The sequence below is a fragment of the Stigmatopora nigra genome, chromosome 6 (assembly GCF_051989575.1).
Source record: "Stigmatopora nigra isolate UIUO_SnigA chromosome 6, RoL_Snig_1.1, whole genome shotgun sequence".
NCBI classification, from domain to species: domain Eukaryota; kingdom Metazoa; phylum Chordata; class Actinopteri; order Syngnathiformes; family Syngnathidae; genus Stigmatopora; species Stigmatopora nigra.
In genome coordinates, this window is record NC_135513.1 from 9515068 (window position 1) to 9537272 (window position 22205).

Below are 22205 nucleotides of genomic sequence, written 5' to 3' on the forward strand. Positions count from 1 at the left end.
ATAGACTGCTACAAAGGAAAAGAAACAAAAAAAGAGATCAGGATAAGCTCCATTAACAACCTGATGTTAATTATATTATTTTAGCTTCCTTTCATTGCTTTTCCACCTGGTTGCACTGCTTCCAGGTGTGTTTTCATATTGAAGCATTTAACCAATCATATTTCAGCCATTATATGTTGCCAGGTTCAGCCTCAAGGCCTTCACAATCCGTTCTGCAGGCTCTGCTGCATTAAAGAACTGTTGATAAGACTGTTGCTTTAACCAATCAGAATTCAATTATGCATGGTAGGCTGATTGGACACTCTAAATTGCCCCTGAGGAATAATTGTGCGGGTGCTTGTCTGTCTCATTGTGCCTTGCATTTGGCTGGACACTGATTCAGGGGGCCCCCAAGTAAGCTGGGATAAGCTCAAGCACCCCTTGCAACTCTAATGAGGATAAAGCAGTCCAGCCAATAGGCTCCGGCAATCCCTGAAATCCTTACGAGGGGATGCACGGTATGGAAGATGAATGACTTTGACCACCATGTCACTCTTGGGTACATTGCTACCCGTCTTCAAAAGGGAGGCAAGTGTTCAACTTGACCCTCATAAAGCTCACAGTTTGGTTAGATCGAAGTCAAACATGCCGGTCGTCTCTGCTCAGTCACACACAGTTGGGAAAATGTTTTGCTAGAAAGGAACACTTGAATCGATTTAAAACACAAAAATAATGTTATTTTTTAAACAATTTTTTCACTTAACTATACTATGATTAGGACTTTACAATGTAAATCTGTTTTCTGGAGGATGCCATTCTTTTGACAGAAGCTCTTCCATGGCTCTTTGTGCTTATAATGAGGCTGACGCTTTGCACTTTTATGCATTGGCCTGTACTGGACCGCACCCATCACATTTGGCAGGTTTGGAGCGACTGTGGCCTCATTTCACGCACTCGGTGAGCCGTGATGCATTCTGAGACAACAAAGAGCTCTGTCATGAGGGGGTCGTTATAAAGGAATGGGAATTGATTGGGATTTTAAAGCCCCTGTGAATGAGATGGGAGTTTTTTTTTCCTATTTTATTTACTTAGCACATCAAATCAAGTAGTTAGCGCGTTGGCCTCACAGTGGGGGACCTGGGTTCAAATCCAGGTCGGTCCACCTGTGTGGGTTTTCTCCCGGTATTCTGATTTCCTCCCACATTCTAAAGACATGCAAGGAAGGATGATTGGACACACGAAATTGATCATAGGTATGAGTGTGAGCGTGAATGGCTCTCCATCTCCTTGTGCCCTGTGATTGGCTGCCCACCAATTCAGGGTGTCCCCCGCCTCTGGCCCAGAATCACGTGGGATAAGCGCCACTCAAGGCAAAAAAAAAAAAAAAAAAAAAAGAACACAGCTAATTGCAAGATAGCAAGTTTATTATAGAATACAATATTATAATTATTTTGAAAACTCTTAAATAATCCCAAAACCTATTTATTTTTACGAATACTCTGTCTAAAAAATGCTCACTTACATTGCGTTGTCTTTGCAACATGCAAAAGACATTTTTCCTATAGCACATTTCTCAGGGAACGTGGAAAACTATTGAGCATGTAGTCAAGATCTGAATTAGTTTACAGATAACCATGACATTTTATAACTTAAGGCAGGGGTGGCGAACAAGTTAGAAACAAAGAGGCCAAATTTTAAACTGAGTCAAAGAAGCAGTATGAAAAAATCCAATTTTCCAACTCATTTTTAAGATATAACTTATTATTTGTTATTAATGCCCCCTGATGAATTTGAGTGTTTTAAGAGAGAATGAAAATAAGAGAAACATAAAACCAGGCAAAGAGCCACACTATATACAAATAAGAAGCAAAGAATCACATACATTTTGGCCGGGAGACACCTGCGGCCCGAGAGCCGTATGTTCGCCACCTCTGTCTTAAGGAATGAGTCTGCGATGGCCTTTAACACACAAGTCATCATTCCTTTAATCTTGCAGGACACACACACCCCAAAAAGAGAACACATACACACAACTTTAGGTACGTGAATACCATCTGTAGATCCAGTTTAAAAGATAATAGCTAAGACTATTGAAATTATATTCTATTGATGATGCATAAGACTGATAGCAATTTAATTCACCATCATTTTTAATGTGTTTAAACGAACGATTAGCGCGACAAAAATAAAATCCTTTGTAAAAACTTGCAGTGATAATAATTTTCCAATAAATTATATCTTTAAGATACTACTACTTGCAATTTGCATTACATTTTTTGTTAAAATGAACCATTAGGGCCGCAAATCCTTTTAAAAAAGTAGTAATTTAAAATTCCAATGAAGGTGAGAATGAATGATTTTCCAATAAATTACAGCTTGAAGATACTACTTGTTGCATTGCAATACATTTTGTGTTAAAATATAGTGCTAAAACGGCTAAATGTTGTTGTAGAGCACAGCAGAGCATAGAGAGAAACCGCCCAGTAGCATAAAAACACAAACCAGGATCCTGTGCCCAAACAAGTGTCTGTATCCAGCTGGGTGGAATGCAGCTGCAGCTTGTTGAAACACTGTGGTTCTTCATAGCCTAGGTCAGCTCACACACGTACCAGAGTCAGCCAATCCCAAAGCCGAGAGTCCCAGAATTCCATTTCTCTAGTGAGTTGTTTCACCCCGCTCTTCTTTCTTTTTCATGGCCTCAATCACCGCCATCTCCTTGGCTTCTTTCTTCTGGTTCCTGGCTTCAAACTGCAGCCTGTGGAAGTGAGACAGTGAGCGTGGCATAGTCAAATAGACAGAGGGAAATGATAAAGACAAGTAAGTCAATTAAAGGAAGACCTGTTTTCAATGATCCTCTTGACGATGTCATCTGTAGTCAGATTGTTTGCACTATCAATGGTCTTAAAGATCCCTCTCCTCTTTGGTTCCTGTGGAAAAATGACAAATGGGTACAGAGGTCTGCTACCTTTATCAAACAATTGAACCAACATTGCTTTTTTTTTTAACCAATGGATTTGAATCATAAAATTGGGATAAAACCTATGATATTTTTGAAAGAGCATTATTTGACAATGGTCCATAAATGTTTATGTTTGAAAGAAAATGAACAGAGCAAAAATAGGACCATTGGAGAAGCCAAAAAAATTATGTTTGTGTTAAGTCCCATTTAAAACTCAAGTGTTTCCAAGATAATGTGTTGAATTTGTATGTATGCATTTGAATGAATAAGGCCTTATTTCTGAACTTGAATCAGTCTTACAGACAGATTGCACTGTGAATTGGTATAAGTTAATAATAACGAATCAGATTTGACGCACTTTGATCCAGCCAAAATATAAATCTGCACTCACTGCATAGGGTTCCGATCCATCCTTGTCGGGGAATACTTTAGTCATGCCATGACAAACAATGTCCACCTGCAAAGATATACAATCAACTTAAGAGTAAATCATTGGAAACTGGAACCGCCAACATCCCAATGAAGAAACGGACATTAATTCAAACATAGACTGATTGAAATTACATACAATACATGCATAAATTCCATATTTGTCATTTTAAATATCAAGATCATACGTGGCCATCGTACAATAGTTATTTTTACTTCATTAGATGAAAAAGTGGGGTGAATGTGTTTTTTTTTTTTTAATCATAATGGTAAATATGTGTCCTTTTCTGGCAAAAATAATTTGGGGTATAAAAGGATGAAAAAAATGCATACAAAATTCAGATACGTAATAAATAAAGATCATACTTAGCCATAGTATGATAGTTAATTTTACTTTATTATATGAAAAAGTGGGGTAAGTGTATTTTTTTTATCATAATGGTTCATATAATTGTAATATTCTGTCAAAAATAATTTGGGGTGAAAAGGATGCAAAAAAATGTATACAAAATTCAGATAAGCCACCCACCTTGAAATGATCCAATAGGTCTTTAGTCACAGCGTAAGGTGCACCAATCACCACTTCTGACACATACTACGCACAAGAACAGACAATGGTGTCAATATCTAGAACTCTTGGTAGGACTGGGTTTATTTTACTCATTTTCAACTGGACTGAATACACATGATATGTTAAGACTTGTGCTCATGAAAAGCTGACCGAGTATAGTTGAAAACAAGGACTAAAATGTCGTGGAAGACACTTGACCTGCACTCAAATTGCCCCCACTGACAAAAATATAAATGGTACCATATTGTTTATATATGTTTGTGCTCATGTGTGCTGTTACCCGACAGGCCAAGACGCTCAGGGTCCTTTCATGGACGTTCATGATTGGATAGTTCTTTCCTTTGTACCGATTGACTTCCTGAAGTAAAAAAAAAAAGGAGTTCCATCAGCAGTTTAAAGGCACACTCGGAAAAACGTTAGTGTCTTCCTATATCTATAGTAAGGATGTACCAATGCCTCATTTAACATACCTGGTCAAAATGCAGACCGACAATGACATAGGGCTTCTTTGCGAGCTTGTGGACCATCGCCAGAAAGTCAACATGACCGATGTCTGACAGGGGTAAAGGGACCAACAATTCACATTTTTTTATGAGGGCAAGTGGATCAGTTACACAATACACCCAGCAGATGGGAATAGATGGTGTTGAATAAAAACATCTGTGGAATTTCTTGGAATTTCTGCTAAGTGTTATAGACTGTTACAATTCGTATTTACAGAAAGCTCATGACATGGTAATTGTGCCAAACTGGACAGCACATTAGTGTTTTCTATAATTTTCAGAGTATATTTTTAATATTCGTGTTGGTGTCTCTTTGATTTGCAAATTTTGATTTATGAACGTCTTGTCTCTCAGATGGCTTCAATAAAGATTTTACTTCTTTGGAGAAGCATTACATAACGTTTTTGGTAGGGGATGGAAAAAACTCAAAAAATATAGGGTTTAATCTAGGACCAATGTTAAAAGTTTGCATTTTTACTCATTGCTATTGTGAAAACCCTAAACAAAACAATACTAATATTTCAGATAATTGGTCTTTGTGAGGATACGGAAGAGGTCAAACGCCCCAGCCACGTAAATGATGGTGTCTCCGGATTGAGGCTCCTTTCCTGAGGCAAATTGGATGATCTTCTGGGACGTCTGTAAGAACTGAGACACTCCAGTCCATGGACTGTGGCCTTTAGGTCCCTATAACACAGTAAGATCATCACCGGTCATTGTGACAAGACCCTATAAAATGCTTTTCTTAAAAGATGGAGTTAAATTTTGATATTTACTTACCTTGCCAAAATTGTCTGTATGGTGTTGATAATCTGGGTTATCCTGCATACATTTTTGGAGAACAAAATATGAGGTCTTTAGATACATCATCATCCTAATTAGGTATACAGTATACCAATCAACTATCCCATATACATGTTATAGGTTCTAGGCATAATAAACCCACCATGTTGCTATGATGAGATTTGGTCATGAGAAGCATGCGTCCCACCAGGTCTGTGGTGGAGACCCCCTGAGTGCGTTTACATTCCCGATAACGTCCTTCCCTCTTCACTTCGTCATAGGTGTCTTTGCCATCCACAGTCAGCGTGATGTCATCTGTTTAAAAAAAAAACAGGCCAAAAATCATTACATGCATCACTGTGGACGATTGTGCCGACAGGTTTATACCTCCATGCACACAGAAGTCACAGTTGAATTTGTCCAGAGTCTCCAGAGTGGTTACGTAGGGTGCTCCTTCAACAATTTCATCCACCCACTTGATAGCCCGCACCATCTTATAGCGCTCTTCTTGAGTGAAGACTGGTGGGCCCTTGTGCTTAGATATTTCCGCTTTTGATAAATCCACAAACAATAAATACTTATTATTCATATGTTACCAATTACCTAATGCATCATAAACAAACATGGCATTTTGTAAAGGCCTACAAAAACTTCTTCAATAACTTCTTTTTGCTTAACATTGGCTTTAACAGATATAGAAATACCCCAACATCACATTCAGTAAAAGCATTGAATTTAATTCAATTCAAATGCTCCACTTTTTGAATTATGAGTGAATTCATAAAACAACATAGCACAGCCAATGAAAACAATCTGTACATTAAATCCTCACCATCTGTATGCACTCCAACAATGAGGTAATCTCCCATTCCTTTAGCTTGCCGCAGTTGATTTGAATGACCATAGTGGACCATATCATAACTAGAAAGTAAGTAAAACACAGTGTGAACACTTCATCTCATCTTCTGAACCACTTTATCCTCACTAGGGTCACCAGGGGTGCTGGAGCATATCCCAGCAGACTCCGCGAATGAGGATAGAGCGGTTCAGAAAATGAGCTGGTATGAGATAATATTAAAAACTTGTAATAAAAATTCAATCATTTTAAACTGCAATAACATCACCCGACCACTACAGAGAACGGGGCACTAAAATGGGGCGTGTACAGGGCCCAGAATTTGGTAGTACGCTCTTGACTCTCATTAGGACAGATACAGTTGCGACCTCCAACAAGTCATAGAAATAACGGCGTTACGGAGCATAAAATTAGCGTACAGAATCAAAACTATCATAATGGGTGTAGTCATTAAGAATTCGTGGAGATCATATAGTCTAGTCGCACACAGACAGTACAGAATTGCGGATATAGCCAAGCGGCTAGAGTTAGCATTGGCATGCTAACCACGCACTGAATCACCCCAGTCTGTAACTTTAAAATACTAATGGCTTCTCCGTCGTCGTGACAACACAGCGATCGCCTTACTGTGACACATTAGAACAATGGTACGGATGAATGCAGTCTTACCAGCCGTCACACCACAGCCGAACAACTCGCTTCCTTTTCTCCGGGCTGCACTCCGAAACAGCGGGTTTATTATGACGGTCGCCTCCCGCAACTTGCTCCTCCACGTCGTGGTGGCCGTTTTTTATCATGTTTTTAGTCACGCACCGGGCGACAGTAGTATGTGGGAAAGGTGATAATCCGATTACCAATGAGTTTCTTTTCCGGAGATGAAGCAAAGTACACTCGGTCGACTTCGTACCCGGTGCGGCAGTCACTCCCGACGTCTCCGCCAGGTTTAAACACGCCACCAGATCAGCCTATAGGAATGCAGTTCAGTGCCTGTCATCCCATCATAACAATATCAGGAAGTAACACGATTTTGAAAACTTAAATCATTTTTTGGGGTATGAAGTATTACCAAAAACATTTTTTTTATTATTATTATTTAATATACAGCTTATGTGACCGCTTTTTAATGTTGCCAACTAATTATTTATGTTTACTATTCATTTATTTGTTGTTATTTGTTCACTTCCCTACTCATTTACGACGTTGATGTTGTTGACTACTTATTTATTATGTATTTATTGAAGTTATTTGTTATTTATTTCTGTTTGTTGTGGGTGTTATTGTTCACTTGATGAGGCCTTAAATCTCATTAAACCCTATCTCATCTCATTTTCTGAACCACTTTGCCCTCATTAGGGTCATGAGGGCTGCCGGAGCCTATTCCAGCTGACTTTGGGCCAGAGGCGGGGGACACCTTGATTTAGTAGCCAGTGAGGCCGACCTGCTAACCACTGTATTGTGATGGAGCCGCTCATTACACTTGTGTATAATGGCAGGGAGGTTAAACGAGTGCCCTGTAATAGACAAAAAGTCATATTTTGTGTGTGAAAGGGTTGATAAAAGGTTGTACACAGACAACCAAGTATTTTCTTAGGTGGTACATCATATACACATAAATCAGATCAGAAAGTTATGCATGGTTTATTGACAAAAAAGTACATATAACTCTGATGAGTGTTACCAATGGTGGTTGATCACCCATTATGGTGACTCGGTATTGGCCCCATGTAACCTTACAGACAAATAGTGCACATGGTCATCTTCCTGAGACAAATGAATGGGCATTCTGTACATCAATCTCAAGTCAGTAAACAGCTATTATAAAATGAATTAATGACAAAAGGTGAATTCATATTTACAGCTCTCCCGAACACCCACTTTGATATTTACATTTGACATTAAACATGTAATGTAAACAATTAGTCGGAGAGGTATAAAGAATTAATCAATTGACATCAGGTACATTATTCAATAATACAAAAAAAGTGAATCTATACAATTGCAAATATTTTTGCTGATAAAGTAATTGGAATAGCTGCCACAGGTTGTTGCAATAACACATTACCATTTGGAAACAATGGTTTCGCAGCACTACCGTGACTGCTAATTTGCATGAAATATACTGAATGTAACAAAGCCTTTGCCATTTTACGTAATCAATTATATGGAAAAATCAACTGTTCCTTCACCTTTTTTGCTTATTTTATCATAATAGATTTTTTGTTTTTGTAGAAACTTATTCGGATATGATTCAAGTACAAAACAACCATAAATAGCTGCAATAATACAATGTCATGCCTCCTGGCAGAATAGAGAAAGTCAGCAACATGCAAACATCATAGTTCTAAATGATATTTGATGCTACTAGAGGTCCCATTGGAGCACCAACACCTCATTAAGTTGTTGTGTAAACATTCTGAAAGAGCAGCTTTTAGTAGATCTTTGGATCAAAGATTAGTTAAATGTAACTCTGTGGTCATTATCTATTATACAATTGTTTTCTCTCGATGGGGGTGCTGGAGCCTATCCCAGCGAACTACGGCCACGAGGCAAGGGACACCCTGAATTGGCGCCCAGCCAATCACGGACACAAGTAGACGAGACAACCATTCACATTCACACTTGTACATAGACGCAATTTAAAGTGTCCACTCAGCCTACCATGCATGTTTTTGGAATGTGGGAGGAAATTAGAGCACCCAGAGAAAACCCACAATCCGGGGACAACATGGAAACTTTCCACCCACCCAGAACGGACTGACTTGGGATCGAACTCTGAGGCCGACGTGCTAACCCCTTGAGGCGCCTGTTAATAAATAAATAATGCTTTATCAACGCAAAAGCAAATGTTTATGATATTCTTTTAGATATTGGAAAAAAAGAAATGACTATACATTATCTATAGCACTTCTGTGCCAACTTGGTCACTGAAAAATGAATCCAGCTTGACACATCATCAGTACTCTACAATGTGGCGGTACTTGTCAAAGAATTACCTCTAGGCTGCTTTTTTTTCTTCCGTCCTTTTCCATAGCCTCTCCCAAACCAACCACCCGTCACAGCCGCGTCATTTGCACTCTCGCCGGGGTCATCGAAGGAATCACCCAGACCGGCGTGGGGAGTTATTACGGCACGGCTATGGCTATCCTCATCCTCTGGCTGAAGAGGTACAGCAAGGCTAAACATAGGGTCCTCAGCTCTGAAAAAAAAGAAAATCTAATTCAAGAGTTTTCTTTGTGACTTGTAGGATTTACTAAATGAATGCGGTGGATTTCATCCACACGCACACACAGACATATAAGATGCAAGAAGATGCTGAAATTCTTGGAACAAAATGATCCTCGTAGGTTGAACAAGCTTGAGAATGCATTCCTATTTGCAAAATGTTAAAACAATTACAGATACGAGCTTAATTCGTTCCGGGACTGAGTACAAAAGGCACTAAAAACTAACATCATTCTGGTTATGTGACATCACGAAAGCATTTATTTCCCATAAAGGCACACAAACCTGTCATAAATAGGAATCTGGATATTAAGCTCATCCATGAGAAGACTCATAACATCATCACACTTGGCATTGATTTTTAGGACAGCCAAGTCATCTTTTGGTGTCCACTAAAACAAAAACAATACAATTGTAGTATTAAAAATTGTTGGGAACACACTGCATCATTTTAAGACCATTTGCATTATAAGGGGTATATGATTAAAACTACTATACCTGCAGGTTAATTATGTACAATTTAGGTCTTTTACTTGCTGGTCTGTTCATGCACCACAAACAGGCATATTTCTTTAGCACCTGCACAAGAGATTGCTTTAACAAAAATATTTCCGATAGCAAAAGCGTCATAGAAGACCATAACAAAGGCAACCTCTGATTTTATGTGCTAAATGTAAGATATGACTACCATAAAAGTTGTACGAACCTAAAAATCAGTAAGTAATGACATTACAAATCGTTCCGTTGACAATGTATTCCAATTTTTTTCCTACCAGTACAGCTCTAACCATTTAGATTGAATAAATGATGACTAAAGTCATAACATAACTTTAAAAAAAAAAATGAATAAGACTAATTCCCTATGTTGGAACTTGAAGTACTTTTATAAACATTACCAGATCACAGATGGAAAATCTAGATGCAAGTTATTGAAAAGAATGACCTTCAGACTGGAACCTAAACAGAGGATAACATCAGCCTCCTTAGCCGCCTCTCCAGCTCCCTTCCAGTTGAGAGGCTGCTCAAGGGTTCCACGTTCCCCAAAGTGCACAATTGTGTCCCTGAGTTCTCCACCACAGTAACAGCAATTACGGGCCGTGCCATGTCGGTGGAGGGAGGTCCGCTCAGTCACATCAAATAAACGTATGTATTCCCTGACAGGAGAACAGGAAGTACACACCTGAAAATAACACGTTCAGAAAAGGTGGAGATCAAATTTTCAGAAACATAGTAAGTATGCAGGAAGTTGTGTTTGTACCAAATAAAGAATACATTATATTAAAAAAAAACATGTTGTTCAAGCTCTAGTGTGTCTAACCTCAATAAACATATTTCCATGAAGTTCCGACAGGGCATGTCTGGGAAGACCACTTCGCACATGAAGCCCATCGCAATTTTGAGACACGACATGCTTCACCTACATAAAAATGTACATTTTCAAATGTAGTTAGAATATCCCCAAATACATATTTTTGCATATAATTCAGACATACCAGCATTTCCTTATAAAGTGCTCTAATGGACATGTGTGTGAGTGTTGGCTCTGCTTTGCTCAGGTCAGATGAGCTGATTGCCAAGAGAAAAAAATGGTATTAAATTATATAACATATATATATATACAATATAACTAGGAATAGACGTGGCACCTGACTGCGTGACCCTTCTGCAATTGCGTCCAAATTCCTTTCGGCCCTCGGTAGTCGGGGATCGATGCCGCCTAACATATAAAAAAAAATGACAATGGAAGAACAGAAGGGTGACGAGGCAAAATGACAAATTAGCATGGTCTTTATCTTACTGTACTTATTCCTGCACCAGTATAAACCACCAAGTGTTTTGCTTGCTTGACTGCCACAGCCAGCTTCCATACTTTATTTTTCAGGTCATCGGCAGTGTCAAATACCTGTAAGGAATGAAATGATGAAAGATTTAGTTTTTAAATTGTTATATAAAATAATGATTAAACAAGCATTCATCCATATGCTTTTTACAACTCTCCTTATTTGGGTTATTAACCCTTTACACAGGTCATGACTTTAATCATTGGCTGCCATTGATGGCACTTTATATCAAAGCCTTTTTGACTGGGAAATGTCAGCAGAGTTTGGTCACTGTCAGGTCAGTCCTCACTGTGTGGAATTTGCATGTTCTCACCAGGCTTGCGTGAGTTTTCTACGGGTACTCTGGTTTCCTCCCACATCCCCAAAACATGCAAAATTGCCTAGAGGTATGAGTGTGAGCGTGACTGATTGTGTCTCCTCGTGCCCTGTGATTGGCTGGCCACCGATTCAGGGTGTCCCACGCCTGGTGCCTGTAGCAACCTGGGATAGGCTCCGGCACCCCTCTGCGAGGATAAGCGTTTCAGAAAATGAATGAATGAAACCTGACCCCATAAATACACAGCATCCACACAATGGACATCAAAATTAGGCTCATGTAGTTCGAGACCTATATGATGAATTTTGAATTGTCAAAGAAACCCGACGTGCCCCATGAATGGTTTGTGTTATGTTTACAATCTGACCTCCTCTTGCTTCCTCTTGAGTTCATTGCTACGGATCTTTCTTTTACAGATTTCATCGACAGTGTCTCTATGCAACGTAAGCATAGAAGTCTCCTCCTCGGACCTTCCTGCTTCGGGTTTCTTTAATATACGTCCAACCTGAACAGAGACTAGCCGTGGTCAGCTACAACTGAAATACCAACCACCGATTCATTTCGTTAGTTTTCTGTTTCAACTTACCAGCCTAAAGATCTCTCTGTCGTTTTCTCTTTGCAGTATCTTGGCCTTTTGTAAAGCTTTTCGCTCTGCCCGAGATGAGACACCTAGGTCCGTCTCGTTTGCCATCAGTTTAAATCTGTTTGATGGCTCCGTTTTCAAAACAAAGCTCTCTTTATCAACATTCGGGCGGATGTTTTTATTTTTTAAAGTATACATGTTTTAAGTTAAGGCGCGTAGCGCCCCTTTGTGGCTCGGAGCAAGCGAAAAAAAGTAATGGGTCATACCATACAGTCGTACCTCTACTTACGTAACTTGTGTTTTTCGTAGGTAGAGGAGTATTTTGTAAATATAAATTAATTCTCTGACGGTCCTAAAGAAATAAGGCAAGGCATGCCGAAAGGTATAAACAAAGTACTCATTAAACTCTATTACTTCAGTAAAAGCTAATAAAACATAAATCTGTGGCTTAATAAGCGAGAACAAAAGTTTAAAATGCATTATGAATGCTGCGTATCTTGCTTTCTTCCTCAACTGTGATTTGTCATGAATTCATGATGACCAAAAAACTGAATTGAAAAACATTAAGTGTTGGGTATAAATAGGCATGTCTTGTCCTATGCAACACTATAAAATTTCATCACTGAAAACATAATATACTCAAAATAGCGTGCTGTATATAGATATACTAACAAGAACAGCCTGAACTATTCAGAATATTCACAGGTAACAATTGTAGTGTTGTGGGGGGAAAAACACAATACTACATATATTTTATAATTTATTTATTATGAAACTAGTGATAATGTACGTAACTACAAAAATAAATAACACAAATTTCACTCAAAAAAAGGCTTTTTGGTAGATATGTAAAGTTAACCAACAAGCAGTGCTTGGGATGTGAGACTCATCAAATTACAAGAGTCCAAACTAGAGGCACTAATCTGATTCAGTCAGTAGATAAACTTTAAAAATACAAAAGTTCTATAGCAAATATTTGCTTAACACAATACTGTAATTAAAGTCACCGTAATAGCAATGTTTCTATATAATCCACACAAAACAATGTATACTTGCAGGTCTCTGGGACATGATAGTGCACAAGTATACAGTGAGCTCAGATTTGGTAACATTTAAACTTGAATATCAGTATGGTCAAATGAGAAAATGTCATCTGGGTCTGCAGGAGTACCACCGCTGAGAGGCCCTTGCAGGCTTTGTTTTCAGGCATCCTCGCTTGGTTTCAAGCGAACGCTCACTAGTGAATCCACCTTTGTGTTCAGTCAAAAGAACTCCACTCACTTTTTCTGATGCCTTCTTCGGAATTCTGAAGAGTGAAAGAAGAAATTGATGAAAAGAATAACAATAAGTCAATAAAATACTTACAAAATGTGAAGTACTGTAGTTCTATTGATCAGATAGTGTATGTCTGTCTGAAAAAAATACTCACGTGTTGCCTTTTTTTTTTCTGGAGTGATTTCTGTGTTGTAGTGGGCAGAGAAGTCTTTCCTTTTGAACAGCGAGTGTCCCCCATCTGATCACAGATAAAAAAAAAAATCTTTATGTCTGGCTACATTTTTAGACAGACAGACCATATTTTACGTAAAGTCTCACCCAAAAAATGCATGATGAAATGGGGAAAAAAACATAAGTCACACTGGAGTATAGGTCGCATTTTGGGGGAATTGTATTTGATTGATATAATCCAAGACAAGGAACAGATATGTCATTTTCAACACCACTTAATAAAATAATTAAATGTAAGGTGGCCCGACTGAGTGGTTCTGGGGTCGAGTGTTTGATCCCAGATCAGTTCTGACTGTGGTGTTAGCATGTTCTACCCAGACTTGTGTGGGTTTTCTCCAGGTACTCCTTTTTATTTGTATCCCTTTCAACCTTACTGGAGGCAGTTTGGCTTTTGTAAAAGAAGGTAGATTGTTGCCATCTGGCGGACAAAGATAGGTTTTTACGTCTCCCATCATAACGGCTGCGGGAATTTTTCGCTGGGATTTGGTAGTAAAACCGATGACTTTGTGTATAACACGCACACGAAATTTGTTTCAGTTTTCTGGTACAAAATTTGCAAATATTACTGTATTTATTCAACTAAATCATTCAATGATTTTTTCTTTTATTGCTTCCCCAACAAGAGTTTTCCCACCCGGCTTGAACCCTGTCAAATTACCTGCTGCTTGAGCACTCTCTGCTTTGTCAGCTCTCTGTCCAAGCCGATCAACTGCATCCTTTCTCCCGATGACATGCTGAAGAAGATGTCGTATATATCGTAACGTGCTGCTCGCAACTGTTGGAGAAACAATCACACAGTTGACTTTGCTTGAGTGAACTTGGTGAAATCTCACTAACTGTTACGGGTGGGTAGTTTGCAATTGAAGAGATGAATGCACATTGGCAGGAGGCAGCTTAACAGATGGATACAACATGTGGCTGACTTAATACCTGCCGAGCGACACTCTGCTGCAATAAACGATCCTGTTTGCTACAGATTTCACCTCTGGGACTGGGCAGCTGCAAAGCCTGCAGAAATTGTTGCGTGTCCTGAAAGAAAAATGCACAAATGTAGATGCTACAAAAAATAAGAGGTGATTTACAAACTCCATGTTTGTTTCGTTGACCTCAACTAGAGCAGTATTGCGCTTTATCAGCACAGTGGCAAATAATATTTCATTTGCTATTGCGTTGACAGCATCCTCAAAGAAAATTGTGTTCCTCCATCCATTAAATCACACGTGTAAAGACGCTAACTATTATTTTATTTGTTTTAATTTTACATGAACATGGAACCAGATTCCTTTTTTCAATTTACCAGATAGGAAAGCTCGAACTCAAAAATGCATCACCTTTTGCCGCAGTGTCGGCCTTGTGTTATAAGTATTTCCTAAAAATGTTTCTAGGCGATTAGCAAAATGATTGAATTAATTTCTTTAACGTCTATTGCAATATGAGGGCCATATGACTAATTCTAATGCAAATTTTACATATTGCTCCTTTAAAAAGCTTACTACTATACTGTATTGTATGTGCCAACAGATGCCACAAGATGGAGGCAAATATTAACTTCCACCTAAAAGTGACAAAGAAATTGAATTTTTTTTTTTGGATGAAGTGAATGCAACATTCTTAAGCATGTGTTGTTTGGTGCCCTGTGCCGGACAACCCAAGTTACAATATAGTCAAATCATTTTTTTTTTCTGTATCGTGCACCTGTCTCAAATGATAAAAAGATATACAAAGAAAAAAAATCAGTCTGTGCAAGCTCCCCCATTTCAAACCATACAGCAGATGTGACAATGGTAGGCTTCACTCACCCCAATGGTGCGCACCAGCTGTGCCACTTTCTCCGTCCTGAGGAGCCTACGAGTCAGATAGCCTTTGACAGCCGCTAACAGCAGGGGGAGGCAGCGCTGAAGATGAGAGCTAGGGGGCTAATGAAGAGATGAGCAGGGTGAATGATGAAAACAGGAGGGGAAGAGAGAGGAGAATGCTAATTTCATCGGAGCCAACCAATTAATTTCCCACAGACTCTCAAGGTCTTTGGGTTGGTGTCTATTTAGTGCATCCATACACGTGGGTGGTTTAATACAAAATTAGAAACAACTGATAGGTTTTTGTCACTCACTTGTTGATCATTAGTGCTTCTATAAGCTCATTTTGAAAGCATGACAATGTATATTAAAGTGCTAAGAGATCACTAGGTTAGAGAAACTTTGTTCATCTGGAGGGTATACAACTACCGTGTTTTACGGACTATAAGTCACATTTTTTTATAGATTGGGTGGACCTGTGACTTGTACATTTTTTTTTCTCTGACCATCCCAGCCTGTGTTTTTTTTTTTTTAAATTATATATAGTTATAAGAAAAACTGTTTAGTCAACAGGTGCCTATTCAACCCATTTTCTCAATTTTACAGTTGTTACTTTAACGTGTATGTTCTTAGTTTTCCATTTTTTTTAAAAAATGCCCTGCCAAAAATGTGACTTATGCTCCAGTCTGTAAAATACAAAAAAAAAATAGGTTTCCAAATGCAGTGGTAATACCTGAGAGAACTTGGAGAATGTCACTGTGTCCCCAAAACACGAGCCTGATAAAGAGCTTGAGAAGGAAGGGCTCTGGAGTTTGGAGTAACGCACTGCGAGTGCCTACGAAGGATAAGAAACAGTGTGTGTGTGTGAGAGATCACCAGCATTTGGGGAACCAGTCACAATTGGCAAATAGTGCATTGGGAGAAGAAATTAATTGAGAGTAGCGAAAAAGGCAGAAGTGAAGGAAAGAAGCAAAGTAAAAGGGACGGTGAGGATAATAAGATGGCAGAAAAGGTAGAAGTATTACAGCCAGAGAGCAAAAAGTACAGTCGAAGGCAGAGACACAACAAAGAAAGAGATTTGAGACAGAAAAAAGAGCTAGAAGACTAGCACTGGGATATGGCAGGACATTCTGGCACTTAACCATGGACACTCATGAATTAAACAATTTCTCCATTCCTTTTTATGTCAGATACTTTGCTCCCCTCCGCCCTTAAAGAATAGGCTTCAACCAGCTTGAGCTCTGATGTCATCATCACAAATGACGGTAATGGGAAGCGAAAAGGGGAATTTCTATGAAATGGCTCAAGCTCATTGAATTGCTTTTAAGATTATATTAAGTGAATACAGCCTGTGTTTAATATTGCACGAATACTGGCCTTTACATATTAACATGCAAACGGAGGAAGTGAATCCCTGAGAAAAGCCGGCACCCTTGAAATGCGTGCGCACACATGCAATGACCATACCATCTCAGCTTTTAAGTAAATGATGAACCATTTATGTGTGATAATATAGAGGTTTTTTTTTTTTTTAAACAGCATGTCCGAAAGTCACTTGTAATGACCCATTTCCAGAAAACACTTCAACTAATGTAACATTTGGAGTCTGTGTAAAAGGGCACACACTGTATGGACCCATGTCAATGTTTCAATGAAAGATTGCTGTTATATCAGAGCATATTCTCAAAATAAAATCAATAAAACATATTTCTGTGTTGTTTAGTAGAGATCCAATTCTCAGTATCAGAATCAGTACTTCATAAGCTATTTTTCGGATTTTGTCAAGAGTTGGATCTGACTCGGTAGTCATGTGTTTTTTAGTAGCTATAAATCAAACTAATACGCAAATTCATCAACTGAGTGGGACTAGTTATTTTTAGAAACTAATCGGAGTAACATAGTCTGGCATACTATTTGTAAACAGAGCTTTACCAGCAGGACTGACTTTAAAAAGGTAAAATATGATTTGTCCCTTGCTGGTTACATTATTTTTACTGGTGGAAAAAATGTCCGTCGGACTGGCAAAAGCATCGGTATCGGCAAAACATATCTTGATTTGTGTAGGTTACTTTGGGTAAAGCTGCAAATATATTTTTAGTGATTTATGGCTGCTCTAACGGAATTACTACTAGATGTGGAGAGGAAATAGTGATGTAATCTCATGCAATTGGGCCATTAGGAAAGATGAGCTTTGTGTGATTCCTTTTATGATGTTCTGTGCAAAGAATATATGTGGTGGTTTGAACATGGAGGACCAACATTATTCTTTTCCTCCAAATTATAACTTGTTGCAAACAACTTGAGTCGAACATTACAATTTTCACACAAAAATCAATCTGCTTCACATTTCTGGTCTTACCTGGCACAGCTCATCTTGCTGTCTCATGTGCTCACCATTTTGCGCTCTGACCTGAGCAGCACGGACCTGCTTGATTTCTTCTGTATGACTGTCAAGCTCCACTGAAGCAATAGAAGCTGCAAAAATCATGAAGGGAAGGAAAGAGCTTGTTAATACAAAAACATTTTTCACAGAAGGTCTCTGCGTGTTTCTTATTCTCATTTTTCATATTGTGTCAATAATAGCAAACCATACTTGTCAATCTCTGAAAATATCAGAATTATTTTTGTTTCTTTTACATTTCATACTAATATCATTATTGCTATGATAACATGCTTATCCCATAATTAGCATAATTACATTATTAGCATAATTCCATTGGTTTCAATTTCATGGATGTTTTATACAGTAAAGAGCTTCCTTGCACACTTAATTATGCCATCAAGAGTCCAGAAATAGCAACATTCATCAAGCAAACGCGCCAACAACCCTTATTTGATTTTAAAAAAATGACTTTTTTTTTAATGAATGCCCTTTTAGGCCTTGTGAAGAAAAGCGATACGGAAGATGAATGAATGCCATTACTTTATAAAAACAGTAAAGTAAAAAATAATATTCAGATAATACAGCACTTGTTCAAGCATGGATCTGATTCTTACCTGTGGAAGTGTTGTAGTTTTGCCTGAGTGGTGACAATGCCTCACTGCAGGGTGCCGCAATCCTTTCCAGGTTATTGTCTGTAACATGCATGAGCAATCTCCTTTTGACCCTGGATGATACAGTCTCTCTACCCACCACACTCACAGGGGTCAGTCCCTTCTCTTGAGCCAACTGGTCATTTGAGTCCTGCTGAGATCCTGAACCTTGAAGGAGCCATACCTCAGACAACGTGTCCACATTCAATGACTGGTTTACAGAGAGCCTGATAATAGAGTTTTGACCGCCCTCTGCCTCACTGTTTCTTGCTACATCATGTGAACTGGTTTTCAACAGTACTGTTGGGCGATTAAGAAAAACTGGATTGCATTTCCCAACATATAGCACACATTCAGCTGCTCGCTCTTGCTTTCCGCTTATTTCAAGCTGTCCAGACGTCATGTAGTATGATGTATTTTCATTGTTTTTGCCTGGAAGAGTAAAGGTGTTGGACAGACTCAAATCTGCTAAATTAAGCTCTTCCGCTTTATCCTCTTGGATTGACAGATTGTCGTCTATATAGGTGTTGATTTGTTCATCTGTGTTTTCCAGCAAGCTTCTAGAAGAATCAAGTGATTGTCCATTTGGGGAGTCATTGCTTCTTTGGTTTTGCTTTATGCCATTGCCCTCATCAGGACTGTCCACATCACATTTCTCTTCAATATCAACAATGGAGGAGCCCAGATCAGAGATCAGTTCTTTTAATGTGGACAAACAAGACTCAAGCTTGATTATGTGCTGGGAACTCTCGACCGTACTGCTTGGTTCTTCAGTTTGTTGTTCTACGTTATGTTCATCTTCAGTAGGACTTGAATTAATGAGAACCTTTCTCCTGAAGTCATCTCCTTCATTTTGTAAAATACTTGAGGCGTCATTGTGAACAGGACTATTGCAGTAAAGAGGTACTGGAATTGAGTGATAGATCCCATGTCCTTCAAAAGAAGTAATTGAGTCTGTGTTTGTGGTCAGGTATTGCACTTCTCGAGTTTGGGATTGCAACAAGTGGTGAGGACGAGGAATGGTGATACATTCAGAATCAAGGTTGGCCTTTTTGCAGATTAACTCATTGACAAACAATGGATTTTTTTCATTTAATTTTGTGCAGGCAGCATTCATTGTTTTGAAAAATCTCTTCTCTCTAGTTTTTCTCCCCTCTCTACTTTTAAAGTGGAACTCATTGTTTTCCTTATCAGAAAGGCTCTTTTCCTCCACTCTTGGTTTTTCTAGTGCTTGCTCCTGGATTCTAGCCTTTTTTGCTTGGTTTCTAAGCAAACGCTGTTCCTGGCGATACTCCTGCGATTGCCTCAGCATGTCCTGGAGACTGGGACGATTAGCAGACGGTGATTGTGACTTGGCTACTTGCGTACACGAAGGTTCTACATTTCTTGGATCGTTCTGTTTAAGATGATCAGTGCATGAACTATGAACAATTGATCTTTGAGGTAACTCTGGGCTTTTTGTCATGTTTAAGCTGTCCAACATGGGGAGTGGACCTACCCCTGTTTTTATCTTTTGGCCTTCCTCTGTATTATGAAGAGTAGAAGAAAGATCACATTGACTCTCAGCGATCTCTATTTGACCATTTACACTTCTGAATGAATCATCGGGATATACATTAAAACTATTGTCATTCATTGCTAAAAAATCATGAAAAAAGGATGACTCATGTCCACTTCTCTCCAGTTCCTCTCCATCAATGGGAGGATAGCTAATAATATCTGGCATCCTGGCAATTGTCTTTGAGGTCTCATGAAGGAAAACATCCTTTGAATTATTAGTGTCCTGGGGATCATGGCAAACACTACTGATGTCAAGACTTTCTGAAAGAACAGTGTCGTCTTCTGTAATTAGATTAAGCACAGAGCCCGAGGCTACAGAGCAGTGATTCATACTATTTAAGGTCTCTGGCTGAGAGAGTTGTTGTTTTTCACTTTGCTCAACATGGAATCCTCCCATGTGATTTTGTTCAGAAATCATATGACAGTTGGATAAAGCATCATTTGTGGTTGATAACAACGGATATATTAGAGAATTCTTTTTTTCTGCCACAGTATTTGCACTTTGCTGACTTGATTCACTCGAGTCAGTGGAATCAAAAGATTTTCCACCAAGCTTTAATTCCTCAAGTAAGTCTTCCAGTGTTGGTGAATTCCTTGTCTGAAATTTAGAAAAGGGGAAAAAAGCAGCTTCATGTTTTTGGTAGCAATAACGTGTCAAACATCAAAGGATGAACACCACAATTCTGGTTTAATATCATCTACATGGAGAAAAAAAAACAATGAACTTTGCATCAAACTTACAGTTGAACTAATAGTAGGTATAATTAAGCATGTAAATGTGTGACCAGTACTGTTAAACAAACACATTCAAAACACTGGTGGGCCAAGTATTGTGTTCCTGGGCTCAATATGAACATGGATTAATGTGTACTGTCATCTTATAGAAGGATTCCCAAATGTGAAGTACCTGAACACTGCGTAGAATTGTTTTCACATATGCCAGTCTTTGATTGATCTTCAATCTACGAGTGACAGCATCTTTTAGTGCAGTTTCTCTGTGCTGCTTCATTTCTTCTCTCCGTGTATCCGTGAGCTGTTTCAAAACAGAAGTCATGAGACGAGATGAAATAGCCAATGGCATTGATTTGTATCATCCAGTATCCAATGATGGATTTATAAGTAGAAACTATATCATCTTTGGGATACCCTACTTTTGGTTGAACCTAAATTGCCTAATAAGCTTTACCTTGAACTTAATTAGAATGTCTCTGAAGTGTTGCACATGGATTTCATGGGCACACCGTTTCATGTTATGGAACAACCACTTGATGACATCAAAAAGCACAAAAACATTTGACAGTTGGAGAAGTGTATACAACAGATGGGTCAAATGAAGGTCACTATGAAAGGTTGTATGTAGTTCAGTTTAGGTTCACCCAGAGCAAAAGTCAAAGAACTACAAACTTTTAGAGTTGGAGATATGTTCCAACCTAAAAGTCTCAAAAACACAAACAACTTGAATCGCTAAAATGACACGTCACCGAACCAAAAGTTGACTGGAAATGTACTAGATTTCAATTTAATAGAATAACAACAAAGTAAAAGTAAATGTTTATACCACAGGGGGAAGGATGGGCGCTCCAAAAAAGCGAATGGCAGAAGACGTAGGCATCTCGTGTTTCTCTTCATTATTCCGAACATGTGACAAACGATTCCGCACAAACGTATCGTAGTTCTCCATTGGATTTTTACCCGAACTTGGTCGTGGAGCACATTAGAGTTCGTTGCAAGTTTGTCTTTGATATTAGTAGCTACACTTACGACGTTGCAATGCTATTTAGCTTACAAGCTAAATAGATAAGTAGAGGGCTGTTTCTTTCGGATTTAGGAAGTGCAACACGTGTAGGGGAGCGTCAAAGAAAAACTCGAGAATAATCCAGGGCGATAAAGACAACAAAAGAGCGAGACAATTGAAGTGTTTACGTTTCCCTGCTTCTCTTCCCGGAGAAACGGAACCGCCACAGCGGTGACAGTTGGGATAACCACAAGATCAGGGGTGGATCCCATGATTCGTACGGATTAAATATACGGGACAGGATAGTTAGACACATTACATACAGATAAATATATAGAATTCCTACAGTGAACTTTCAGGTTAATCACTCGTTACAACGTCACAACTTGTGGCATCCACTAAATAAATAAAATAAGTCTTTAAAATCCATGTTTTCATCAGGGCCAGTTCGTAGGCACGAAGAAGAGTGTTGTTCATAAACATACGACTGCCCCCTATAGTTTCTTTGGGGAAAATGTTCCAGGATTTGCGAC

At 38.8% G+C, this 22205-nt stretch overlaps 3 protein-coding genes across 5 annotated transcripts; all 3 read right to left on the minus strand.

The window, feature by feature from the left end:
• Nucleotides 1-1385: 1385 nt before the first annotated feature.
• pcyt2 (phosphate cytidylyltransferase 2, ethanolamine) lies at nucleotides 1386-7040 on the minus strand. Its single transcript, XM_077719554.1, has 12 exons — nucleotides 6750-7040; nucleotides 6057-6145; nucleotides 5612-5773; nucleotides 5388-5539; nucleotides 5222-5263; nucleotides 4990-5128; nucleotides 4409-4491; nucleotides 4219-4296; nucleotides 3897-3962; nucleotides 3330-3395; nucleotides 2818-2906; nucleotides 1386-2734 (listed from the first exon to the last, which is right to left on the minus strand). The coding sequence occupies exons 1-12, from the start codon at nucleotides 6875-6877 to the stop codon at nucleotides 2635-2637; spliced, it is 1194 nt and encodes a 397-aa protein (XP_077575680.1). The 5' UTR covers nucleotides 6878-7040; the 3' UTR covers nucleotides 1386-2634.
• A 659-nt stretch (nucleotides 7041-7699) lies between these two features.
• On the minus strand, nucleotides 7700-12218 carry sirt7 (sirtuin 7). Of its 2 annotated transcripts, XM_077718967.1 has the most exons (11): nucleotides 12046-12218; nucleotides 11827-11964; nucleotides 11101-11205; nucleotides 10949-11019; nucleotides 10796-10868; nucleotides 10621-10719; nucleotides 10246-10482; nucleotides 9801-9881; nucleotides 9588-9694; nucleotides 9074-9276; nucleotides 7700-8883 (listed from the first exon to the last, which is right to left on the minus strand). In XM_077718967.1, the coding sequence occupies exons 1-11, from the start codon at nucleotides 12148-12150 to the stop codon at nucleotides 8867-8869; spliced, it is 1236 nt and encodes a 411-aa protein (XP_077575093.1). In that variant the 5' UTR covers nucleotides 12151-12218; the 3' UTR covers nucleotides 7700-8866. The 2 variants fall into 2 exon arrangements, with proteins under 2 accessions (XP_077575093.1, XP_077575092.1); XM_077718966.1 differs by having other exon boundaries at nucleotides 7700-9276.
• A 573-nt stretch (nucleotides 12219-12791) lies between these two features.
• cp110 (centriolar coiled-coil protein 110) lies at nucleotides 12792-22145 on the minus strand. 2 transcript variants are annotated; one of them, XM_077718964.1, is made up of 10 exons: nucleotides 21496-22144; nucleotides 20845-20970; nucleotides 18342-20535; nucleotides 17704-17819; nucleotides 16078-16179; nucleotides 15348-15464; nucleotides 14479-14577; nucleotides 14207-14323; nucleotides 13472-13555; nucleotides 12792-13348 (listed from the first exon to the last, which is right to left on the minus strand). In XM_077718964.1, the coding sequence occupies exons 1-10, from the start codon at nucleotides 21616-21618 to the stop codon at nucleotides 13301-13303; spliced, it is 3126 nt and encodes a 1041-aa protein (XP_077575090.1). In that variant the 5' UTR covers nucleotides 21619-22144; the 3' UTR covers nucleotides 12792-13300. The 2 variants fall into 2 exon arrangements, with proteins under 2 accessions (XP_077575090.1, XP_077575091.1); XM_077718965.1 differs by lacking the exons at nucleotides 15348-15464; nucleotides 16078-16179 and having other exon boundaries at nucleotides 21496-22145.
• Nucleotides 22146-22205: the final 60 nt, after the last annotated feature.

Bases quoted from the DNA above. Each gene is read 5' to 3' on its own strand.
- sirt7 (XM_077718966.1), bottom strand. From the start codon at position 12,150: ATGGCAAACGAGACGGACCTAGGTGTCTCATCTCGGGCAGAGCGAAAA. The intron at 11,206-11,826 runs GTCAGATTGTAA...CATTCCTTACAG, and splicing joins TCAAGAGGAAGCAAGAGGAG to GTATTTGACACTGCCGATGA. The intron at 9,695-9,800 runs GTATAGTAGTTT...TTTTTGTTTTAG, and splicing joins TGTACATAATTAACCTGCAG to TGGACACCAAAAGATGACTT.
- pcyt2 (XM_077719554.1), bottom strand. From the start codon at position 6,877: ATGATAAAAAACGGCCACCACGACGTGGAGGAGCAAGTTGCGGGAGGC. The intron at 3,963-4,218 runs GTAACAGCACAC...TCTTGTGCGTAG, and splicing joins TGAGCGTCTTGGCCTGTCGG to TATGTGTCAGAAGTGGTGAT. The intron at 3,396-3,896 runs GTGGGTGGCTTA...ATATCTTTGCAG, and splicing joins ACCTATTGGATCATTTCAAG to GTGGACATTGTTTGTCATGG.
- cp110 (XM_077718964.1), bottom strand. From the start codon at position 21,618: ATGGAGAACTACGATACGTTTGTGCGGAATCGTTTGTCACATGTTCGG. The intron at 16,180-17,703 runs GTAAGACCAGAA...TATCCTTCGTAG, and splicing joins AGCAAGATGAGCTGTGCCAG to GCACTCGCAGTGCGTTACTC. The intron at 14,324-14,478 runs GTATTAAGTCAG...TTTCTCCAACAG, and splicing joins AGCAGAGTGTCGCTCGGCAG to TTGCGAGCAGCACGTTACGA.